The following is a 24,001-nucleotide window of genomic DNA, read 5'->3' as shown; positions in this document are numbered from 1 at the left end:
ACTAGTTCAACCAAAAGCTATAGGGTTTCATGCATGGATCACTGGGTGAAATTCTCTGGCTTATATCATATAGCAGATTAGATTAGATCATCATAATGCTCCCTTCTGGCCATAAAACCTACTAATTTAAGTACATAAAAACAAAACACTAAACCAAACTGAGCCACAGATCTTGAGGATAAATCTAGGGAGCTGTGTGTCAAAGTAAGGCCAGAGGCACTACAGAGATCCACAGTAAAAACAAAATTACCTAAAAGTAAGTCTCAGCGTATGCCTTGGCTCTAGACCTTCAGGAAACATGATGTTGCTCCATTTTTTAATATTTGAAGGTGGGGGGGGATTGTTTTTATATATAAAGACTCTTGCTCTTGTAAGGGAGAGGAAGAAAGATTGTAACAACCTTACCATTCCCAAAGTTATTTGTGTGGGAATCTATATACTGAAAAACAACACACAAAAATTCACGGATATAAATGAACCTGCCCTACTCACCCAATTAACTGCTGCAACATGCACTGATGTATAATACATGCCACCATATATACACACTATGCATATACACAGAGAGCACACAAACAATATTTTGGTGCCTAGATATAACAATACTACAAGAGTAGTCTCTGTATCAAATGACAACACAATATTGCATCAAACTGTATTTATCCATTTATAACATTTACCTACATACCTAGTGTTCTGTGACTACGTATCTATTCACAAGTATGCCCAATTGTGTTTCTACCTACCTGTAAATATTTTCTAAAAATACAAGTATCTTAGAAATATAAGATGGCATCATCTGAGTAGAAAACACAAAATCTAAGTGCATCACACTGGGTTCAGAGTAATTACTACACAGTTTGTGTATTTTGACAACCACAGAAAGACAAAATATTCAATTTCATTGTAATTTAGAGAGAATTTATTAATATGAACAATTCTGTTTGTTTCAATATTTTGGAACACTACAGTATATGACTGGGTTTCTTAACTCTTAAAAAGGTACTCACCTCATTTAATATGCTTTCCAGTGTTGGAGGGGTATCAACCTGGGGAATATCAAACTCTTTGTCATCTATCTAAATAAAAAAGAAAAACAACAGATTGAGTTTAGCCTCTTTATTCCACCTTCCAAACACATTTTTACACAGACCCAGAATGTACTTCACAACTTTCTGAAGACAGACTGGAGCATGATGTACAGTAGAATTTCAGGTTACAAACTGACCAGTCAATCACACACTTCAGTTGGAACCAGAAGCATACAATCAGGCAGCAGCAGAGACCCAAAAAAAACCAAATACAGTACTGTGTTAAACTACTAAACAAAAAAATAAACAGAAGGCAGCATTTTCTCTTCTGCAAAGTTTTAAAGCTATAGTAAGTCAATGTTCAGTTGTAAACTTTTGAAAGAACCACCAAAACGTTTTGTTCAGAATTACGAACCTCCATTCCCAAGGTGTTCATAACTTTGAAGTTCTACTCTACCTTCACATTCAGATGCCTTCAATGCACTCAAAATTGCTTTGCAGTGGTCTGAAGGACAAGAAAGCAATCCAGTGTGCCATACCTACTATATTTAAGAGGTTCAATTAGCAGCTTTTCTATTTCATTAACTCCTCAAAAACTACTTAGTTTGTAAACTAGGGATTCTACTGTATCTCGAGGCTCCAACTTAGATCATGCCCCTGTTGTGTTAGGTATTGCTCACACACTAAAGCAGGTGTTCCCAAACTGTGATATGCATACCTCTGGGGGTATGCGAGACATCTCTGGGGAGTACATGAAAGAAATTGTGTAACGGTGGATTTTATTTATTGTATTTTCATAATAGGCTACTCAGACGAAGCTTTAAAACTCTGTGGGAATTTGTTGTATTAAATACCGTAGTTAATTTACTTCAAGATGTACCAATAAGAACACAGAGACGCTGAAGTACAGAGTCCTCACCTCCAATCACCGTACAGCATGGATTCAGTTGCCCAGCAAATGTCCAGCCTGAGCTCAGAACTTATTCAGGGTGGTTTTTTTCAGTTGTATATGTCGGGCTATAACTACCTGTACATAACAGTGGAATATGGACAGATGGCTAAAGACAGGTAGTGTTAAGAAGAACAAAGCATCAATGATGAGAAGGGCAGGGGTACGATGGCAGATCTGGAAGGGGGTACACAATAAGAAAGTTTGGGAACCTCTGCCCTATAGTTATACCAGTATATTTCTATCACTATAGTTGTACTGACAACTCTTCATGTGAATGCTCACTCCAGAATTAATGTCCACATAGGGAGTTATACTGACATAGCTACAGCAATACAATTATAATGGTACAGTTATGCCAGAAAATTTCACCATGTAGACAAGCCCTAAGAGACAGTTCCTACTCCAAAGAGCTTAAATCTAAATAGACAAGACAGACTAGGTGGAAGACTTATTCTGATTTTACACATTGGGCACAGCTATTCTAGAAGGGATCTAAAGCCCAGCAGCATCTGGGGCACATCCTAGGAGAGGGAATATGGCAGACACTCTTGAATCAACTTTTACCCTCAGCAATTTTTCATCAAGAAATTCCAGTTTCTGACAGTAACTTTGAGTAGTATGGCCTAATATTTATTTTAAATCCTTAACTTTTTTCTGCTTCCTTGGTGATGTTTAAAAAGAGCTTTTCAGCTAGTCATTTTTCCCTTTGCCCACCACCAGAACAGTGAATGTGAGTATACCTACTTTATCAAATGCACAAAATACAATACATTGAAGAGAGATTTCTCTCAAAACTTTAATTACTGTAAGTGTTCCTTATAATTATGGTGTTTTAAGACAAATGTTATTTCCAAGTTGACACTGTCCCCTTGGTCATATAATGTTAACAATTCTTAACACAATTAAACGAAAGTAAACTGAACTTATGCTCTGTAGATAATTGGTTTGTACACTGAAATGGAATCATTTGTAACATTTCTTACATTTATTTTTTAAGAACAGTTTGGCAATCCAGTACAAACGGCAGCTTTGGCACTCCCTATTGCCATCTACATATAAGCACTAACAATATATTTTAAAAGATAAAATGAAAAAAATTATTAAACTTCATCATACTAAAGTCATAATTAAGGCTGCGTGTCTGTAACAGAGATTCCGTTACTTCCGTGACTTCTTCAGCAGCCAGTGGGGCTGGCTCGGGGCTGTCTGAGCCAGGCAGCCCTTGGGCAAGCAATAGCAGCAGTTCAGGTGTGGGAGGGAGTTCAGGGTTTAGGCAGATGGTTGGGGTGTGTCAAAAATAAAGGGAAGGGTAACCACCTTTCTGTATACAGTGCTATAAAATCCCTCCTGGACAGACGCAAAACCCTTTCACCTGTAAAGGGTTAAGAAGCTAAGATAACCTCGCTGGCACCTGACCCAAAATGACCAATGAGGGGACAAGATCCTTTGTTCCCCCACCTCCAGATTTGAAAGTGTTTGTCTGTCTGTGTGATGCTTTTGCCGGGAACAGATCAGGAATGCAGCCTTACAACTCCTGTTAAGTTAGTAAGTAATCTAGCTAGAACATGCTAGAGATTTCCTTTTGTTTAATGGCTGATAAAATAAGCTGTGCTGGATGGAATGTATATTTCTGTTTTTGTGTCTTTTTGTAACTTAAGGTTTTACCTAGAGGGATTCTCTATGTTTTGAATCTGATTACCCTGTAAGGTATTTACCATCCTGATTTTACAGAGGTGATTCTTTTAACTTTTCTTTAATTAAAATTCTTCTTTTAAGAACCTGATGGATTTTTCATTGTTCTTAAGATCCAAGGGTTTGGGTCTGTGTTCACCTGTACCAATTGGTGAGGATTCCTATCAAGCCTTCCCCAGAAAAGGGGGTGTAGGACTTGGGGGGATATTTTGGGGGAAGACATCTCCAAGTGGGCTCTTTCCCTGTTCTTTGTTTAAAACGATTGGTGGTGGCAGCATAGGGTTCAAGGACAAGGCAAAGTTTGTACCTTGGAAGTTTTTAACCTAAGCTGATAAGAATTAGCTTATGGGGTCTTTCATGCAGGTCCCCACATCTCTACCCTAGAGTTCAGAGTGGGGAAGGAACCTTGACAGGGTGCAGGGCAGCGCTTACTTCGGGGGGGGAGGGGGGAGTTGACAAGAAGGAGTGAGGATGCTTAAGGAAATAGATTCAATATGACCCAGCCACTCACAACAAAAACACTAACTCGGGAACCTATCCTTGCAACAAAGCCTGATGCCAACTCTGTCCACATATTTATTCAAGTGACACCATCATAGGACCTAATCGCGATTATTATTGCGATTATTGCAGCTAATGCATCAGGGGCTCGTTCACCTGCACATCTACCAATGTGATATGTGCCAGCAATGCCACTCTGCCATGTACATTGGCCAAACCAGACAGTCTCTACGCAAAAGAATAAATGGACACAAATCTGACATCAGGAATCATAACATTCAAAAACTGGTATGAGAACACTTCATCCTCCCTGGTCACTCAGTAAAACATTTAAGGGTGGCAATTTTGCAAAAGAAAAGCTACAAAAACAGACTCCAAAGAGAAACTGCTGCACTTGAATTAATATGCGAACTAGATACCATTAACTTGGGTTTGAATAGAAACTGGGAGTGGCTGGGTCATTACACATATTGAATCTATTTCCTTAAGTTAAGTATCCTCACACCTTCTGGTCAACTGTCTAAATGGGCCATCTTGATTATCACTACAAAAGTTTTTTTCTCCTGCTGATAATAGCTCATCTTCAACTAATTAGCCTCTCACAGTCTGTATGGTAACTTCCAACGTGTGTGTGTGTGTGTGTTCCATTCTATACATCTGATGAAGTGAGCTGTAGCCCACGAAAGCTTATGCGCTAATAAATTTGTTAGTCTCTAAGGTGCCACAAGTACTCCTGTTGTTGTTCCACTTTGTACCGAGCGGTTGTGACACCCCGAGTTCCTTTCCCAGACCTGAAGAAGCACTCTGTGGGGTGTGAAAGCTTAAGTTGTTCCCCAACAGAAGATGGTCCAGTCAAAGATATCACCTCACTCACCACCTCTCTCAAGTATCCTGGATCCACTGTGGATAACACAACATTGGCATTGCCAACCCCAAAGCACAGGCTAGTACCCTAGAAGCGCACACACGTCAATAAAACAGCTGTGAAGACTCGTGTGGCTTAGACCAAACCCAAACCTTTTACGGGACACGAAAGCCGCAGATGTAAGTGGAAGTAAACACACAGCCCGAGCGGAGACTCCTGCCTCTCCCTTCGTCTACACGGGCCCCACCCAGTCAGGTGCCCCCAGCAGCCAGAGCCCAGGCTTCGCCTCACGCAGAGCGTTACCCCAGGGGAGTCACAAACCCAGCCTCACCAGGTCACTTTTGGACTCCAGCTCCCCGCCGCTCAGCTTCGGCAGCGCGGCATCTTGGCCCAGCAGCGTCCCCAGCTCGTCGGCGGGCCCCGGGAGAGAGGCGCCCTGCTCCGCGCCGAGGCTCTCGGGCTCCATCTCCAGCTCGTCCGGCACCTGCGCCTCGCCCAGCCAAGGACCGGCCGCTACGAACCGCGCTCGCCGCCTCCCCCAGGCTCGCCCCGGGCGGCCGCCGGAGCCCGCGTCCGAAGGGGGCGCGCTGGGACGTTGGCTAACGCGCGCCCGCAGACGGCGCGGCGGTGAGCAGAGCCCGCGGCCCGGCCAACGTCTGAGCCGGGTGGGTTGCTGTGCCTGCGGCCCAGGCAGCAGCACGAGGGGCCCGGGGGGAGGAGAGGCGCCGCGCCGCTGTGACGGCCGGGCTCCAGAAACCCCGCGACCGGCACCAATCCCGCGGAGTGGACACACAGTGCGCATGCGCGCGCGCGCCCGCCTCCTCTGTGGGCAGAGAGCAGCTGCTGCAGCAGCAGCGCTCATGCGCCTCTCCCCGCCCCTTACAGTCACGCCCCACCGCCAGGGCCCGCCGCCTATAGCTGCGGCTCGCTGGCCTCCTGCGACCTAGCCACCCTGCGGGACCCGAGTCACGCGCCTCTCCTGCCCTTCCCCCGGTGGCGGAGGGGTCCCCACTGCGCAGTGCAGGGCCGGGTGGGGGATAGGAAAGTGCCCAGCCCTAGTGGGGGAGCCCTCCGCGCAGAAAGCAGCGCGGGGGAAAGCACCACGCAGCGCCGAGGCAGGGCAGGATACTGCACAGCCTTGGAGTGGTAAGAAATTGTGAAGCGCTCAGGACGCTGCACATCTGTGCCTTGCTCTCCTGCGGGCCTAAGGAGCACAGCTGGGCTGCACCAGCTAGGCCACTTGACAGACTGTCCCACCTGATTGGCTGAGGAAGCCAGCAGGTCTGTTCTTAAACCCAGCACGAGGGTGCCGGCTGCCTAAGAATACATACCTCCCTATGCTCCTCTGGCCTGCTGCAGCCTAGACCCTGCCCTGCTCTTGTTCCAGGCCTGTCTGTCGCAGCCTCAGAATCTGATAACCCAGTTCTGAGCTTCCAATTCCTGACTGTCTTGCCCTTGGATCTGGTAGTTGGACCCCTACTTTAGTTCTGAGACCTGGCTTCAATTCCTGATTCAGATGCTGCCTTGGCTCTGACATGCAGACTCTAACTCGGGTTCTGACCCTTTCTCCACCCACTAGGCCTGGCTGCTGCTTTGCCCACTAAGTCAGACCACCCATGATCCAGTCTCCTGGCAGTTTGAGCAGACCAAACAAAGGAAAACAAAATCTGACACAGGGTCCAGACTGACAGCTAGTTTGGATCTGTCCCGGGCCTATATTCCCCTGCTGGAGATAGTGGATACCTTACAGACCCTGCCAATGTAGCTGGCTGCATTGCAAGCACAAAATGCGCTGCAGGACAGGCCATGGCATCTTTGGCTCATCTTTCCACAAACCAAAGAGTCCCCTGCCTGACAAGTTTAACAGCCAGACATATGTTGCTCTGGGAATGGGTAGTACCCACAACCCAGGATAGTGGATGATCAGACGCAGTGTGCTGGGAATGGAAGGTGCCCACACCCCAGGCCAGTGTTTGGTCAGCCACACAGTGCACTCAGAACAGGCAGTGCCCACACCCTGCAGCCTGGGCTAGTCAGACACATGGCACACTGGGAACAGGCAGTGCCCACACCTTGGAACAGGGATTGGTCAGACACACAAATTTTGTCATTCTGCTCAGGACACCCAGAACTGTAAGCCACTGTGTTATCCATCTGATTTAGCAAGTGTTAGCTTTGCTGGAGACTAGATTATGTGTCGGCTCTCCAGCACACAAGTCTGTCCACCTCACCAGAAAACCCCTTGAGACTCTGCCAGTTAAATCTTGCCTTGCAGGTAGTAGTGAACCCCAGTTCCGCAGAGATATCTCAGTGTCCAGTCCCTCTCAATGGACAGTTACAGAAATTAAGTTCGCTGCCTCCAGAAAGACAGAGCACACACCATCCTGGACGCACATATCACTTTAACAAAATAGCACTACAATTATTTATTGTAAAACTAAGAATAATTTTATTAACAAAGAACACCAATTAAAGTGATACATCTGAGATCTGGGACACATCTGGTTCCAAACCAAACCCACTTTCTAGCGACTACAACTTTATCCTAGCAAGTTGCAATCCCTTTTCTCACTTACATAAAGCTACCAGTATCTCTAGCCCTTCTGGCCATGAGACTTAACATTCACAGACTCCGAGTTCCCTAAGTCCCCTACATGATGAACGAAGGGGTTCTCTCCCCTTCTTTTTAAGGAGCAGTGAACCTTTGAAATATATTCTTTGAAGTTTATACCCCAGACTGAGTTGTTCTCCCCTGCTGGTGTGCAGGTGCCATGCTGTCCTTATCCTCTTGTGAATTAGCTCTTTCTGTTGGTTTGATCAGTTTGTTTATTTTAGATGTGTACTTTCATTGTCCCTAACTTTCAAAAGGCCTCTGCTCCCCTTGGGAAACCCGTGTTCTGGTCTCTCTTGAAAACCTGGCTCCAAGTCAGAAAGGGGACAGGGCTTCATTGGGTGCCGCTGAAGTGGTGCCTGTCTCCATTCAAAGTAATGTCAGAAAGTTTCTTTGATGCAAACATCTAGGAGAGAGAGAGAGATCACATCCTCATCCTCCTTGTCCCACATGTTGCTGTAGCTCTTCATTTGCTTCCCTGTGCAAGGCCCCAGGGATGGTGCCGCTTACTGATGGTGTATGCTAGGTGTTTCCATTCACAAAGAATAACCAGAGATTTGTTAGATGAAGGGAAACCAAGAACTGAAGTAAAGTCCATGAGAGAGCACAGAGCTGCATTTGCCCAGGACACAAATAGCAGCAGATAGGGTGCCCTGATTTTGATTTTTGTTCCCAGTGCTTTTGTGCCATAATAAAAGCATCCACACACAGACTTGCACAGAAATAACTGAAGGTGTGAATTAAAACCCAATAAGTTATTTTGATGCAAATGAGTGTAGAGAGACCTTAGGGTTTGTCTAGACTGGAGCTGGATTGCTAATTAACCTGAATTAACAAACAGGATTGCAAATGTTAGTATAGACAATCCACAGATGTGTGTTTGCACCGGGGGTCCTGGTCCATGACTGGGACATCTGGTGCTATTGCAATACAGATAGCATCATCATAAACCCAAGTGGTTTATGCTTGGACTCAGCCCCGGGCAAAGCAGGGAAGCCACTTGGAGTGCAAAGCTTTGGTTTTGTTTTTTAAAGAATTCTCTAGGTGAGGCCCTTTGGGTTGCCATGTCACAGGTTAGTAAAGACAAAGGGCCAGATCCTGAGCTGCATAACAATCCTTTGCATAGCGTTTCTGTTGGAGGTAAGAGAAGTGACATCTCCTGGACCCAGGGCTGAAAGTAACTTATAGGACTTACTGGTACGCTGGAGTCCTGAGCAGGGGGCAGGGCCTTTAAATCCCCAGGGCCCTTTAAATCACCGGCCTGCAGAAGCTGCGCTCTCCCAGTACAGTCAGCTGTGTACCGGCTCTTGCTGGTATGCCATACCAGACCGTACCAGCTTACTTTCACCTTTGCCTGGACCTCCACTGGTGTTTTGAACAGGGAGTGCACTTTGTCACAGAGCTGTTGACTCCACCCAACCACACAGTGCAATTGTGTGGGGGGAGAGCTGTGGTGGGCAACACTATGCTGCTTAGAGGAAGTCAAGACTAGAAAAACCTCTGAGGAACTTTAGAGACCTGCATAGTCTCTCTGCACTGGGCTTCCCTGGCAAGAGGGAATCATGCTATCTCCACTGCCTCAGAGGTCTTCCAGAGCTCTTGCATAGGCTGTAGGATCTGACCCAACATGTAGTGTGCCAAAGAAAAAACAGAGCAAGAAATATCAGACATTGAATTTCTTCATTAATGCCAGTTCATAAACACATTAGTTGCGTGCAAATATCTTCAGAGGGAGGATCAAAAGCAGCACAGTATGTAGAAGCAGCATGTATAAAAGGCAAAAAGACATCTCTAAAATTCCTCCTCCGCCTCAGTAGGATAATTGAAAGAGCAGTCCAAGAAGGTTAGGGGCACATTAATCTACCAAGGAGAAAAAAATTAATAATGTGCAAAAAAAACATTTAAACAACTTATAGCAACTTCAAACAGATCTGTACAACCAAACAGTGCAAGATTAATTTTGGTCTTTGCATCAATTAACAAGGTGTAGTAGAAGGAAAGTGTCTTATACTCTCACTGCTCTGTGCAGATGAAATTCAATCCTGACAAATGCAAAGTAATGCACGCTAGAGAGTAAATGACCTGTTCCTACTTATGGGCAATACTTGGGCATCACTCTGAACAGTGTGATACAATGGGAGAGTGCTAGAGGGGAAATATAGAAGCTCAAGGCTAATTAAGGTGTGGTTCCCTATAGACTAGGGAAGGTGGCTGCAGGTTAATTGGAGCACCTGCAGTCAATTAAGGCCCTGTTAGGAACCTAATCCCCCACCACCACCCCCTTTGCATCAGGCAGACAGGGGAGGAAGGAGAAAGAATTGGAGCTTGGAGGTGTGGTGTAAAATTTGGAAGACCTGAGAATTGAAGTAAGGGAGACCCTGCCCAGCAGGATAGGGAGACTCCCTTCCCTCCAGCATCTAAGGACTGAGGGTAACCCCACTTAAGGGGGGTGAGGGTAAGAAACCAACAGGGGTTCAGAGGGGCTGGGACTCAGAGTGAGGAGCAAACCCAGCCCCCTCCCCCGCTTCTCTCCTCTACCACGTTCCTGGGCTAGTAGTAGGGTCCTTGGCACCCAAGAGCAGGGGCGAAGGGGGGCATCTTAGCTCCCCGCCAAGAAAAGTGTAGAACCCACCAGCCTAAAATTGGCCATCTTGCCACAACAGGTTGATGAAGACCTCTGCTTAATGCCAAGCAGCAGTCAAAACATGTTAAATGCTCAAGAAATGGAAGATAATACAGAGAATATTTTAGTGTCATGATATAGCTCACTGGTACACCCTCACTGGGATGCTGTGTGCTATTGTGGTCACCCATTTGAAGAAGGATGTAGCGGGAACAGGGGGCAAAATGGAAAGACTGGTTAAAAAAGGAGACAAATAGGAGGGGCTATGATAGAGGCTTACAGAGTAATGAATAGGATGAAGAAAGTAGAGAAGGTGGCTTTGTTCATCCTCTCTTGTTAGAGAAGAACAGGGGGATAGTCCATGAAACTGACAGAGCAAATTTTAATAGTGATAAAAGGAAATATGGCTTTACGTGGTGCATAGTAAGCACGTGGAGCTCATTGATGCTGCATGTTCTAGTGGCCTGGAACTGGGTAGGATTCAAAAGAGGATTTATAGGGCTAATAGGAACAGCTACAGTTACATTTGATATGATTTATTAAAAGGTAAAGTGGGATCTTAAACTGCCATGCCACTGGGTACATGCTACCTGGCCGTGTGTTAGGAAGACATTTCCTCTAGAAGAAGGCTAGCCCATAACTGTCCACAAGGGCAGTGGTATGCAAACTTTTCCAGTTGCGCCCCTCCATTACTGTGCAGCCAAGGCTTCCTCAGCAGAGGAGCCTGGGCTGAAGCTGGAGCTGGGGGCGGAACTGGGGATGGGGGAGGAGCTGGGGGCAGAGAGGGAATGAGGGCGTAGCTGGTCTGGGGGCACAGAGGAGCATAGGGTGGTGTGGGGTTGGGCGAAGATCTGGCCTGAAGGTGGACCAGGGCTGAATGGGGTGGGGCAGGGCTGGGGGGTGGAGTGGGGCTGGAAGCACTGTGCTCCCTCATTGTGGCAGGTTTACTTACCCAACTAATCTTCCTATTCTTCCTGAATGATGGTGGCATCTTCTCCTTCCTTGGAGAGGGCTTCATCCTTAATCTAGCAGTGAGAACACATGAATGAGCAGTGACTGCAGGATTCACACCACACTTAGTGACCTATCACACTCCATACATGTGCCAATCATAAACGCCCCACTATGCCACAGCAGAAAGCTGGACTGGATCCATTTGCTTCTTGCTGTTTTCAAGGTAAGACTGTTCTGCAATGACCAGCCTTAGTCAGTGGGCTGTGCAGCAGGGTTCTCCATAGGTGCAAAGCGTGCAACTAAGGAACTAGCTGCCCAAACCTCCCTGTTTGTTCCTCAATCATGAGAGAAGGAAGCGCCGCCAATAAAAACCAGTAGGAGACAAGGAGCAAAATCTGGTCACACAAGCCCAACTTCCCAGGCAAGAGGTACAATAAACCCAAGAAATGTAGTTCCCTGAGAAACACACCTCCCGCTCTGCATGTCTCATGTGAGGCTGTCTTTTGAGTAGCAGAGTTGCAGACGGAGTTATTTCTCATTCATTAACAATACCGTCCATTCCAGAGTCTCGCTCTCGGGAAATAAACAGCTCAGGGGATGTGCCAAAATAGAGAGAATACTAATAAGCAAGTGCTGGAGCAGCTGGGCTAGTGCTGGAGCTAGCTAGGTCTACAGTGACACCAGCACAATTCCTCAAAGGGGATTGGCTCAGGCCTCTCCTTTGAGGCTCTCCTATGACCACTCCTGTATGGGAGCAATGTACAAGGTCTCAACACTAGATTCCTTCACTGTATTTACCATGTTCTTCTGCCTGCACTGTTTGTACTTCCAGCAGACTCTGCACTTTTCCCAACCTGCTGGGTATTATCTGTTTTTACAGTCATGTCCACACCTCCCACACAGTTGTCTGGGCTGTCTATTTGGGGCAAGGTTTTGGTGCCCTTTCTTACACTGATTGATTTTATCTCGTTTTCCTCTCCTGTATATCCTTAATCCTCCATTATGTGACATCTGCATATATGGTTTCTTGGCTCTCTTCCTGCAATTTTGCTGATTTGTACAACTTTTTCTAAAGCTCACAGTCTCTCAGCAAACCCTCTTCCCATCTCTGCAGTCACCATCCCAGAGCACCCACTTGTGGCGTGACCCAGCATTTAGGAAACTCTACTTGGGTCCTTAGGACTTCAGTGGTCTGGTATGGTGGTGACTTGGCCCTATGGCCAGGTCCCATGATTGATAGCCCGAAAGGGGGGGAACTATGTCCCAAACAAGTAGTGTCCAACACAATACTGGTACTCAACACATCTTCAGTCTCACCCTGCTTCCAAAGCAGCATCTCCCCAAGCTTCCCCCTGGAGTCATGCTTCTTTTTCAAGGTTCACCACAGGAGTTAACACTACTCCTGTAGCTTTTGCACAGTTCTCCCTCTGCCAGGCCCTGCCCACAGAGCTTTACCTCCAGACCACTCCTGAGTCTCTTGTTCCCCAAACCTCTAAACTCCTTCCTTTAAACTCTTCCCTGGGCCTGACAGACTCTCCAGATGTAATCAGCTGGGGCTAACAGAGCTAGTTAACCCCTTCTTGGCCTGAGTGGGGTTTATACACACCACCACAGATGTGCAAATAGGTTAAAAAAAGCCCATCATGACCATGTCTGAAATGTCAGCTTCATTCTGTGAGCTGGAGCCCAACTCCAGAAACAGCTTCTGGAGGATGACAGAACTGGTGGATGTTGCAGTGGGTGTGCTTATTATACCCTTGGCCAAGGTAGATAATCCTCGTGTGCTCTCTACCAGGGACAGCTTTATGAGGAGGAAGGGAACCTTTCTTGTGACAACATGCCAATATATTGAGAGCCCTGATTACCACTACACGTTCTGCTCCTTGTTCTAAAACCTTCCTTTCTGCCTCCAGCTGGTCCAGGATCGTTTTCTGTAACAGTGGTGCATTGGCTCCTCTTACAACAGCTACAAATTCTCCTCCCTGAAAGGTATTACAAGGCAATCAATCAGATGATATGCTTACTGGTGACAATGTTGTTTATTTTTATTACTCCCACTAAAGCAGTTGAAATGCTAAAATCAATTTTTATTTTGAGGACAGTATTAATTATGGCAAAATCCAGGTTTAATTTAGTTACTTGAAAAAAATACCTCCACCAAAACTGAACGGGAAGTGGTAGGTGAAAGCAGTTAGTTATTTAGAAGCATGAGCATTGATTTATTTTATTAGAGGAGAAAGGCTGAATCAGGAAAAAGCCACTCATTACTTGATGCACTGACATCCATGGAGGAGCTACCTAGAACTCATCAGCTGCATGGAGTGGTGCTGGGTATTACTCTAAGGGGAGGGATACGGTCAGGTTTTCTTGTCTAGGTGGAGGATACATTGCTTCCAACCTGATCCCTTTCTATTTGCTGAGGCAGATGAGGGGGAAGGGTGTGCAAGCTGGCCCTGGCCAGAACAAGAAGAAATGATGTAACACCCCTAATAAGTATAAGGGCCCTGCAAGATTTTCCTTGAACTTACAACAGCACAGGTAACCCAGTGGTCAGACTCAACCATTAAGCCATTACACATCTGTGCCAGGAGCTGAGTGGTGGCATGAACGAGTCTTGCTACAGTGTACAGGAATTTGATAGTATCCTTTTAAATAGCTTGTGAGTCCTCTAGTGGTGCTGTGTGTTCTATGTTTAGAAACCTGCTCGAGCAACATGTATGTAGTCAGTAAACATGCTGATTTGGACTACAACATGCCCAGCAGGTTCCATCATGTTAGGTTTGTTGAGTAAAGAGCAAAACAATATTTCCCCTGGGCTTTCTGGTCCTGGGTTCTTCCAAAAGACCATGGGGCACACTGCTAGCATACCTGGGTGGATAAAAATCCATTAAAATTGGATTTTCCATTAAATTAAATGCAGATAGTTTTTTTTTTAAATAAACCTATTTAAAATTAAAATTGAAATGACAACTAATGCTAAGGCCTAAATTTCTTATATGCTAGTAAAATCAGTTAAATTAAATACAAAACATAATAGTAAGCAGTACATGTTTGCTGCCAAATTTTAAAGAAAATCAAAACACAAAACTGGAAGACACTGACTAGGCACCTGGAACCAGAGTTTGATGAAGTGCCAAACCAGCTTTTAACGACAGTAGCCTCTTCTGTAGGTGAAGAGAAAATGCTTTCTTCATTTCAGTTTATGCATCTAGTTCAGTTCAAAGTTAAGAAACCAAACAGGAATTGGAAAAGCATGCAAGCTTGTTTCCCCGTTCCCTGCCCCCCACATCTATAAATATAAACTAGGGTGAGAGGATGAGATCTACTATTTCTAAAATCTTGAATAGGACATGATGACCAGAAACAATCAGTTCAGTTAAGTACAGATAATACTTTCTTTAATAATTCAGTTTTACAGGACAAACGTGTTTTGATAAACTTTTTCCTATGTATTCAGCAGTTTTAAGGTAACTTTATTTAATAACAAAACTTTTAATGCTGTCTGAGTCCATTTGTAACTGAATCTGAATTTCCATCCAAATAGAGCTTAACACAAATCACAAGTAAAAAATTAATCATCGTCTAATAAATAAGAAATGCATCATTCACAATTTTCTAAGATAATAAAAATGGGGAAGTTAAGAGGGTGAATAAATGTAAATTAAGTTATATAATTGTTTAAATAATGTGTATAGATACTTGTATCATCCTGGCTAGCAAAAAGAAGTACCAAACTTAGTATTCAGAGTAACAGCTGTGTTAGTCTGTATTTGCAAAAAGAAAAGGAGTACTTGGTTAGTCTCTAAGGTGCCACAAGTACTCCTTTTCTTTTTGCAAACTTAGTATAAAGACTATATTTCGTTGCAAATCAACATGTTTGAATTGTCACCAGCCAAAGAGAATCAACCTTTCCCTAGGAAAATAACTAAAAACTACAAATGTAAACCACAATTGAAATCGATTATTTAAATCAGTTTCCTGCTTGTGGATTCAAATAATTATTTAAATAAGTGATTTAAATTGTTTTGCTTTAAATCAATCCATGTTGTGGCAGATCACAGTCAGCACCCTTCCTGTTGGGGATGATTGGGAGGTCCTGAATACCACCCCCTTACTCAGCTCCAGGCCAGGAAGGTGTTCTGCCAGAGAGCCCTCTTTCCTACGGTGCCAGGAAATGAGGGCAGCATCTCTATTCCCTCAGGGTGAGCCATTCAGCCTGTGGGAATAGGGAAAAGTTCTGTTCTGTTAACATGCTGTGTATACAACACCATACTCCAGTTTACCATCATCTGCACAAGCTTTCCAAGTGCCTGTCTCCACTCATCTGACCTCAGCTACTCAGACTGTCCAGCACTAGGGAGATAGAAGAGAGATGCTAACACTGCTCAAGTGACACCTTTTAGATACACGTCAATAGCCAGTGAGCACACATTCTCATGATATAATTGAGACATGTATTGCCTATTGGCAGATGACAAAAGACTCCTGCAACCCTGGTTCTTCACCCCCATTGTCCATCTTCAGTTATGGCCTGAGCACAAATAGTGCTGCCCTGGGCCTTCAGCATGGCTGTAGGTACAAGTCAGTGAGATGCTCTATGGTAGGGTTCTTGCCATTTGTGAATGAACTAAAGAGGAGGGAAGCAGATGTTCTCTGGGAGCAGCTTGAACCATTTCACATAGTAATGGATGGAAGGCCATGAGTAACAAGACAAGGTGAAACAGGTGCTCCAAGTTACTCTCTCACTAGGCACAGACAAGGGGACACTTCAGGAGATTTAAAGACAAGGCCCTGATTCTCAACTATGTGGGGTTTTAATAAGTGGCCTGTGGGGCTCATTGCACAGGATATCATGGAGGCCAGGATTCAGAAAGAACATTCAGATGGAGAATGAGACCATCCACTCTTACATTAAGGAGGGTGATTTTGTCCTTTTAAAGAAGGGATACACACCTTCATGCTTCAGGGCAAGAGTCAACCCTGACTGATGAGGGATAGGAAGAAACTTGCCCTATGGGCAGGTTATTCTATAACTGCCATTAGGAGCATTCTAACACCTCCCTCTGATGCAGCTCATCCTGGACAATGGTGGAGAAATGACACCAGCTTAACTGGATCTTGGTCCTGATCCAATATGAATATGGCAAATTCTATAGTCCTGGGGAACAGCCCTCCTATATCTCTCTGAATCATCAGTTCTTCATCCCATTTCAAAATTCAATTACACATTTATTTCCCCTCACCTATACAGTATATCTTAATATCTCTCTTGTTCAGTTATTTATTAATAAAATAATATTGTAATTGGATTATTTACAGCTGCTCTGGAAAGCAACTTAGGACAGAGTGTTCAAAAGATAATAACTGATTGGATATGATGATATTATGTCCAGATGGTGGGTACATTATAAATACCTAGACAGACACACAGAAAATAAAACGACTATCATGCATGGCAGCATTTGGGATAGATAAATCAGGTTGCATTCAGGATAGGATTTTGGCACCAAACTGATTAGCAAAGTGAATGAAAGAGATGGAATATATATCCAGGAGCTGGAGATCAAAAATGCAAACAAGGCATCTTTGGAAGAAAGTGATTGTTTCAACTGGTAAGGTTTATTATTGTGTCCAATTTTAAAATATTTTAACTTACTGCATAAAACAGAAAGGTAGGTTCACATTTTCCTCTGTAGTTCTCTAGAGCATCAATGGAATCTACTTCAGCCTAAATAAAACGTAAAACAAATAATTTGGCTGTATCAAAATTTTACATTGTAGAAAAGTAACCATTTTAAAAAGTGTTGAGAAATATTTTTGCCCTATTAGCGTGAGGGTTTGGAAAAGGTTCTAAAATATGCTTTTAGATATATACATTGCTTATATTAAGCTCTTATTTTAAATGTCACTACCAATTTGTTCACTGTGCAAACACCATCGTTCTTTAATAAAGGTGCTAAGCACCATTTTTAAAATTATCCCCTATAAGATGTACATCCAGCCTCCGAATTAGCTTACTTCCATTTTTAAATAACTTTTAAATGTTTTAATGACTGAAAGGAAGGCACAGCCACACATGGGCATATAAGGGATGATTGGCATATCTGATTTTTAATCCCACTCCCTATGGGACCCCACTGGAAATACCCCCACTCATTGTCCCTATTAGCAATCATATTTTGAGCACTATTCAGCCAGCTGAGCTATTTAATATGCACCATATTGATTCTCTATAGTGCTAGGTTGTTAATCAGAATGTTGTGCGGTACTAAGTCAAATGTTTACAGAAATCTAAGTATATTATATCACCACAGTTACCTTGGTGAGTCAAACTTGTCATCAAAGAACAATACCAAATGTGATTGATTAGGCGTGAATAAGACCATGTTGATTAGCATTGCTTATACTTCCAAATATGATAAAATACATAAAACCAAAAGCCCATTAGTCAGAATTAAAGATGTGTTGAGACAAATTATCCATTTCTTTATGCATAATAAGAAAAAAGTGTTTGTGCACAGTGTAAGGTTTGAGGTTCTGACCTATTCATGTCCTTGCTTTTCAGTGCCTGAGTTTGTAAGTGATATGATAGGCATGTACCTTAACTAACTTCTAAAAGGAAGATTTTATATTTGGAATGTAATTAGAGAGTCCATTGGAATGCATACCCACAAGGGGCTGAGTTAAGGTTGCACACACATCCTTAACTTCAGCATTTCTCAACTTATGAGTGCTTCACTTTGCAAATGTAGTGTTCCTACAGCATAGCTGTATGTCTGTGAGAGGGAAGACAGGGTAACAATGTTATATTATTGAGTACTGTTTCTTAATTTATATTAAAATGTAGTCTCTCCCATTGTTCAAAATGGGATACATGTTTACCTCACTGGTGATATTGTTGCTTCGCACTTTAGGCTCAGATTTGAGATGTTCAGTATTGTATAATGCAATTCTAATACATTTATAAAGAAAATGTGTGTTTTAAAAAAAAATCTTTCCATTTGGAGAAGGAATAAGAACTGAATAGAACAGTAATAGACCTGGCCCTGCAATTTGTATCCATGTAAGTTTCCTTATGCACACATTTCCTGCCTATTGCAAGGACAAGTGGCTGCAGCATTTCCTTGTCTGTTGATTCCGTAGGTGATTTGGTACTTTTGAAGCAGACACTATTCTGAATTACATCTTACCACGGCAAAATGCAGGAGGTCATCACCAAGCTCATTCCTTATTTTTCTGAAAAGGTTCACGACTGTTCTGCATGGACCACACCAGCCTTGATACACATCAACAACTACACAAAGGAGAAGCTGTGTCAGTAGGGTTATGCAATGACAGGATGGGGACAGTTCAGAAATATTGAGGACAAGCACATACAAAGAACTTGGTCAGTCCAGCTTTTCACTCCATTTTGATTGTACTAATTTCAGATTATGCAGGGTCACTTGGGCAGTGAAAGGGGGAAATTTCCAAATGCAGATGGCCAGGAAGCAAAATCACACAATTCTAGAAGTGTGGGTCAGGTGTTCCACACCCAGATAAATTATTAGAAAAGACTGCTTGTTGTAGGCTCAAATATTGTTTGTTCATAAGACATAAAAAGCAACACAGGAAAGCAGGGAAGAGTAGTGGCATGGGAAGAACAAGCACAGTACCTAAAAAGACACTGACAAATCAGATTACGGCCATGAGTTGGTAAACTGATGAAAGTTGAGCTGACAGGCAAACTTTAATTATTTGGTTTGTTCCTGTTCCTTAAAAAAGGTTATGCAAAAGGGATGTGTATACCAAAGAGCTCTGTTTGTTTGCTCTATTAATGCTGTGCAATTTGGCCTCTGAAAAATCTTGTGTATGACAGCAGCACTTTCAGAACATTATTAATTTTCACACACACATGCACATGTTGACTCAACACATACAGATTCTGTAAGGAAAAATAGCTCTTGGACAACATTAAAGTTGAAACAGCAAGCCCTCAGAAATTCAGGAAATCAACCTTAACTCTCCCGACTTGTTTTTATCTTTTACAATAGGGTCTGGCTGAAATCAATAGAAATAATTTAGTGAGACAAGGTGGGTGAGGTAATAGTTTGTATTGGACCAATTTCTGGTTCAATAAAAGAAATTACCTCACCCGTCTTATCTCTCTAATATCCTGGGACCAAGAAGGTTAAAACATTACTAGAAATAATTTGTCCATTTAAATAAGAAAACCAGTGTCCTTCCCTATAATTAGCACTTCTGATAATAGAGGGCAGCACCTGCTCTGGACATTACTCACTGTTACAGGGTGTGCTGACCCTTTAAGGGGGCTGGGGCTAAGCTGCACCTGTTATAAGCATAGCTATCCCCCAGGTCAAGGAAATGGGCGAAGTCATATAACAAAGTGAACATGTGGTTAAGAGCAGCCCTGATGGGAAAAAGAGAGCACTTGTGGTTCAGTCAGAGAGGGACTCCAAGAAGAACAGCTGTGGGAGTCAGAGCTCTATAGAATAGTAGGATGATATATGGAAGGGCTGGGAGTACAGGAAGAGGGGTTGGGAAGGAGCAACGGGGTGGTTGAGACTACAAAGGGGCAGAAAGCCCAGTTGTTTAGGGTTCCCAGGGTGGTAACCTATAGTAGAAAGCGGGTATGGATTCCCCCTATAAAGGGGTGCAGCAACTTGCTAGTAAGGGGAGGACTGAGCGGCTGTTTATACTGCCATCTAATGAGGTGCTGCAGTAACCCCTACCAGCCAGGGGAAGATTGAGAGGCTGAGGAGAGCCCAGGGGCAGGGCAGAGGTGGAAGAGAAAACAGACCCTCAAGAAGGAAGGGATGGGACCAGCTGATGACTGGGGTGGAAGACTCTTCAGTGTTGTGTTTGCCTGGACTTTGGTACTCTGAAAAGGGCAGACTTTTGGGGGTATGGCCCGGGAGCTAAATCATCTCAGCAATCAATCCATGCTGCAGGTGAGGGGAACCTGAGGCATCAGATGGGCCTGGAGCCAGACTGGATAGGTTCCTGTTACACTCTCAAATATATACACCTTCTCATTGAACCTCAGTAGAGGCAGCTGAGTGTTTTCTCCCCTTTGACATTCAGACTCTGCTGTCCTGCTGCAGCACTGCGTTCCAGCTGAAGGGGTGCAATTCCCATGCTGGAATGACATCAGCTAGGCTGGTAAAACTAAGGCCTGCTCTAGAAAAAAAAGTTGCATTGGTTTAACGAAAGGTACGATTTTAAATTAATTTAGTTAAGCCAGTGCAAAAGGTATGTATGTGTAACGCCAACAGACCCCGGTCATCAGCGGGTAGGATCGAACTTGGGACCTCAGTGCATCAGCCTCTACCACATGAGCTAAAAGCCAACTAGCTGTAAGCTAAGACTGTAGAGCACACTCATTCTTCTCTCTCTCTTTCTAAGTGGTCTCAGTGCCACTAGATGGGACAACACCACACCCAAGAGGTGTGTGGATTACATATGCACACACTGAGGGTGGTCCAAGTGATGACCCATGGACTGGATCCAGCCTGCAGAACAATACCATCTGGACCGCAGATGTGTCTGTCCCCCAGCAGACCTGCTCTACAAAATAGCATCCTATGTGCAAGGTCACTCTTCATGGAGGATGCCACTTTGTAGAGCAAAACGCATCCTCCATGCACCATGACCTCACATACAATGTATGCGTGAGGTCATGCCAAATGGAGGACTCCATTTTGTAGAGCATTTAATTCTGTATGTGGCCACAGAGGTGCCCCCAAACTACTATCCAGCCCACAGGACTGAAAAGGTAGGACCACCATCTTATGCCAATTAGAAACAGATTTAAATTAATCTGAGCAAGCCTCTTAAACAAAATAAGAGTGTCTATCCAGCCTTTTGCACCAATTTCACTAAAATTGGTTTAAAAAATTATTTAAGTTATTTTATTTAATGATTTAAGTTAAGTTAACTGGTGCCACTTTCTCAAGTTACAGTCTCAGATAAGGAATGAACTCTCCTAAATATGCATCCTTTGGGCTAGCCGCTACTCAGGCTAACTCTGAGGAGGTTAGGCATCTACAAGTGATACTGGTTGAAAGCTGAAGCACGGACAGTCTCAGTCATTGCAAGCTTAAGTTGATTACTGTGTTATGACAAGAAACTTTGCAGAAATGTTTGTATTGCTGCTAGTTTTGGGGAAGCTGTTGCAAACAGCAGGAGTGTGTAACCTCTGCCTAGAGTCATTGCTCTAACTAGAGTCAATTCCTGGGGCAGGTTTCTCCCTGACAGACTGAAAGGGGTATAGATAGAGTTGTTAGATTATCCTGAGTAAGAGCAATTTCAGGTGAAGTATCATGAAGGATCCTCAAAAATGATGTCTAGCAGATTGTGGAGCAAAATCTCAAGCAAAGTGGTAAAGTCATTTCAGGCAAGACACAGCAACTGAGTATCTACAGCAGCTACCAATGCTGCATGGGCAAGGGGACCAGGATGACCTAAAGACATCTCAACCATGTTCATTTTATATCACTCTGTTTGTTTCCTACTCCCCTGCCTTACAAGGAAAGTGGCACACCTTCATTTCAATACTTTGCTGGTCCTGAGTGTTTGTTTTGAAATTAAATGCAAGTGATCTGAAATGTTTGCTCAGTCCTTACCTATCAGTCCTTTGAAACCCAGCATTTCCTCCCAAAGCTCCTGGTTATTGACAGTAACCTGGGGTAAATTAAAAAATATACATGGTAAGTGTGAAGAGTAATAGATAGCAATATGCGATAACTGTTTATTTTACCACAAAACAGTTTCACTTTTATATTTAAACAAGTCACAGCAAACCATGACACAGGAACAGCTGGAAGAAAGGTTCTGACTATAATACTCAGTATCAAAGGGTCTCTTACAATACCCAATGGGATGTTAATACCAAGACACACTGTTCTGGAGTACCCGAACCCCCCAGCAGGACTCTGGGTGTGTGGTAGGAGGGAAAGAGCACAGCTGTCTCATCTCCTCCCTTCAAGTAGATATATGTGGGTGCTGGCAGACGTACCAGGATGGGGGTACTCTTGCCACTACTGCCTTTCTGACAGGGGAAGTGGGTACTTCTACTGCTCCTAAGGGAATCTGGCCCTTGTCTCTCTGAGAGGGGAACAGAACCCCAGCCACTGTCTCTTCAAAAGGAAAGGTCATTGGGCAGGGTTCTGCCATGCCAGATTTTAAGGCAGAGCTAGTGGACAATCCACCCTCTCATTCAGACCTGTCCAGCCCCCTCTTCCCATTCTTGATCACACAACACCCTGCCGCAATGATAATTATGTGGAAAGTTACGTGCTTACAATTGTCCTTTAACATAGTAGCAGCTGAAAATATGGCCAAACCAGCACCATGTGATCATCCAGCTCTCTGCAGACCACGTGGAACACAATTCAAGAACCCCAGAGCTAGAAAAGAGCACCTGGGCATGTGTCTGGTAGGCACCAGTGAAAATTTCCCCATGGAGAAGTATGAAGTCAGCATTAAGGATCTGTATTATAGTGTAATTGCGAGGAATGTAATGTGTATTATGTTACTGTACATGCGGTATGGGACTTATAGAAAGGCAGCGTCTGTCAGTGAAAATGGTGAACGTAATGTGTGGTGGTAACATATGTTGAAGGAGGATACTCTACCTAGACACTTCTTGGCTTTTATGGGTTTGGGTGGATGTTCCTTTTAGGCAACCCTCACTGGGTGTTGCTTGTTTGTTTCTTTGATAGGAAGTTCTTGGTTTGTGAGAATTTTCTTGGTTTTTTGAAGCTACATTCAGTAGAAATGACACAGGCCTTTCCTTTACACAGAAATTATAGGTGGAGCTGGAAATTTTCTATGCCAGGTAGGTCTGCCTCACACTCTTATTTATTTATTTATCAAGTTTCCACAAATGAGATTAGGAAAAAATACATTTTGTCCCTGTTATAAAATTTGTATAGTTGTTTTGTTGAGATGATCTAGTGCATCCATGCTTTGCAGCAAGGGCTTGAAATTTATCAGGGATGTACCTTTTGCTTTCTTGGTTTAAAAAACAAAAACGCCCAAATTTGGCCAGTTTGCAAAATCTCAGTTTGCACACGCTCACTGAAGACTTGTTAGTGTGACAACTGAATGCTCTGAAGATTCCAACTGTAGAGAGCATGCTCCAGCCTAAGGCTGCAGGGGCTGAACAGGCCTTTGCTTGCAATTGCTACAGGCCAGTGTGGCACCAAGCACAGAAACTGAAAGCATGAAAGGTTTCAGAGTAACAGCCGTGTTAGTCTGTATTCGCAAAAAGAAAAGGAGGACTTTTGTGGCACCTTAGAGACTAACCAATTTATTAGAGCATAAGCTTTCGTGAGCTACAGCTCACTTCTTCAGATGCATATCGTGGAAACTGCAGCAGGCATCTGAAGAAGTGAGCTGTAGCTCACGAAAGCTTATGCTCTAATAAATTGGTTAGTCTCTAAGGTGCCACAAGTCCTCCTTTTCTTTTTGAAAGCATGAAGATTCTCTCCAGTGCTTTCAGTGCTCCTCCTGCTGGCCTGTGGAAGAGGATGCTGCCTGATTTGAATGCAGGTGGGACAAGGACCGGACCCGGGGCAGTAGCAAAATGAGCAGATTAGGACAAGAAGCCTGGAGTGGGGTAAAACTGGGACTGGGAGGAGGAAGACTAGGACTGGGAGCCAGTGGGAGGGGACAGAGATGTGGGATGGGGAGAGATCGACTGGATTACGAGCTGGAGGATGGAGAGAAACTGGGACTGGCTGGGGACAGAGAGTGGGACAAGAACCTG

The 24,001-nt window shown here is 44.0% G+C and overlaps 2 protein-coding genes across 7 annotated transcripts in view; both read right to left on the bottom strand.

Moving 5' to 3' along the window:
- Positions 1-5,860, bottom strand: part of VPS8 (VPS8 subunit of CORVET complex) — a 225,084-nt gene extending 219,224 nt beyond the window's left edge. For all 6 annotated transcript variants that reach the window (XM_073360260.1, XM_073360261.1, XM_073360262.1 and 3 more), the window contains exons 1-2: positions 5,373-5,860; positions 1,011-1,079 (exon numbers count right to left, since the gene is read on the bottom strand). In XM_073360260.1, coding sequence (XP_073216361.1) covers positions 1,011-1,079; positions 5,373-5,843 — 540 coding nt within the window. In that variant the 5' untranslated portion in view covers positions 5,844-5,860. The remainder of the gene's footprint in view (positions 1-1,010; positions 1,080-5,372) is intronic.
- Positions 5,861-7,477: 1,617 nt separating this feature from the next.
- Positions 7,478-24,001, bottom strand: part of NME9 (NME/NM23 family member 9) — a 37,874-nt gene continuing 21,350 nt past the window's right edge. The window contains exons 3-8 of the mRNA XM_073360259.1: positions 21,855-21,912; positions 18,420-18,523; positions 16,886-16,957; positions 13,095-13,211; positions 11,228-11,300; positions 7,478-9,512 (exon numbers count right to left, since the gene is read on the bottom strand). Of these exons, the coding sequence (XP_073216360.1) occupies positions 11,241-11,300; positions 13,095-13,211; positions 16,886-16,957; positions 18,420-18,523; positions 21,855-21,912 (411 nt within the window). The 3' untranslated portion in view covers positions 7,478-9,512; positions 11,228-11,240. The remainder of the gene's footprint in view (positions 9,513-11,227; positions 11,301-13,094; positions 13,212-16,885; positions 16,958-18,419; positions 18,524-21,854; positions 21,913-24,001) is intronic.

The sequence above is a fragment of the Lepidochelys kempii genome, chromosome 9 (genome assembly GCF_965140265.1).
Source record: "Lepidochelys kempii isolate rLepKem1 chromosome 9, rLepKem1.hap2, whole genome shotgun sequence".
Taxonomy (NCBI): domain Eukaryota; kingdom Metazoa; phylum Chordata; order Testudines; family Cheloniidae; genus Lepidochelys; species Lepidochelys kempii.
Note: the sequence above shows the minus strand (reverse complement) of the source record. Positions and strands in the feature narration are given on the sequence as shown.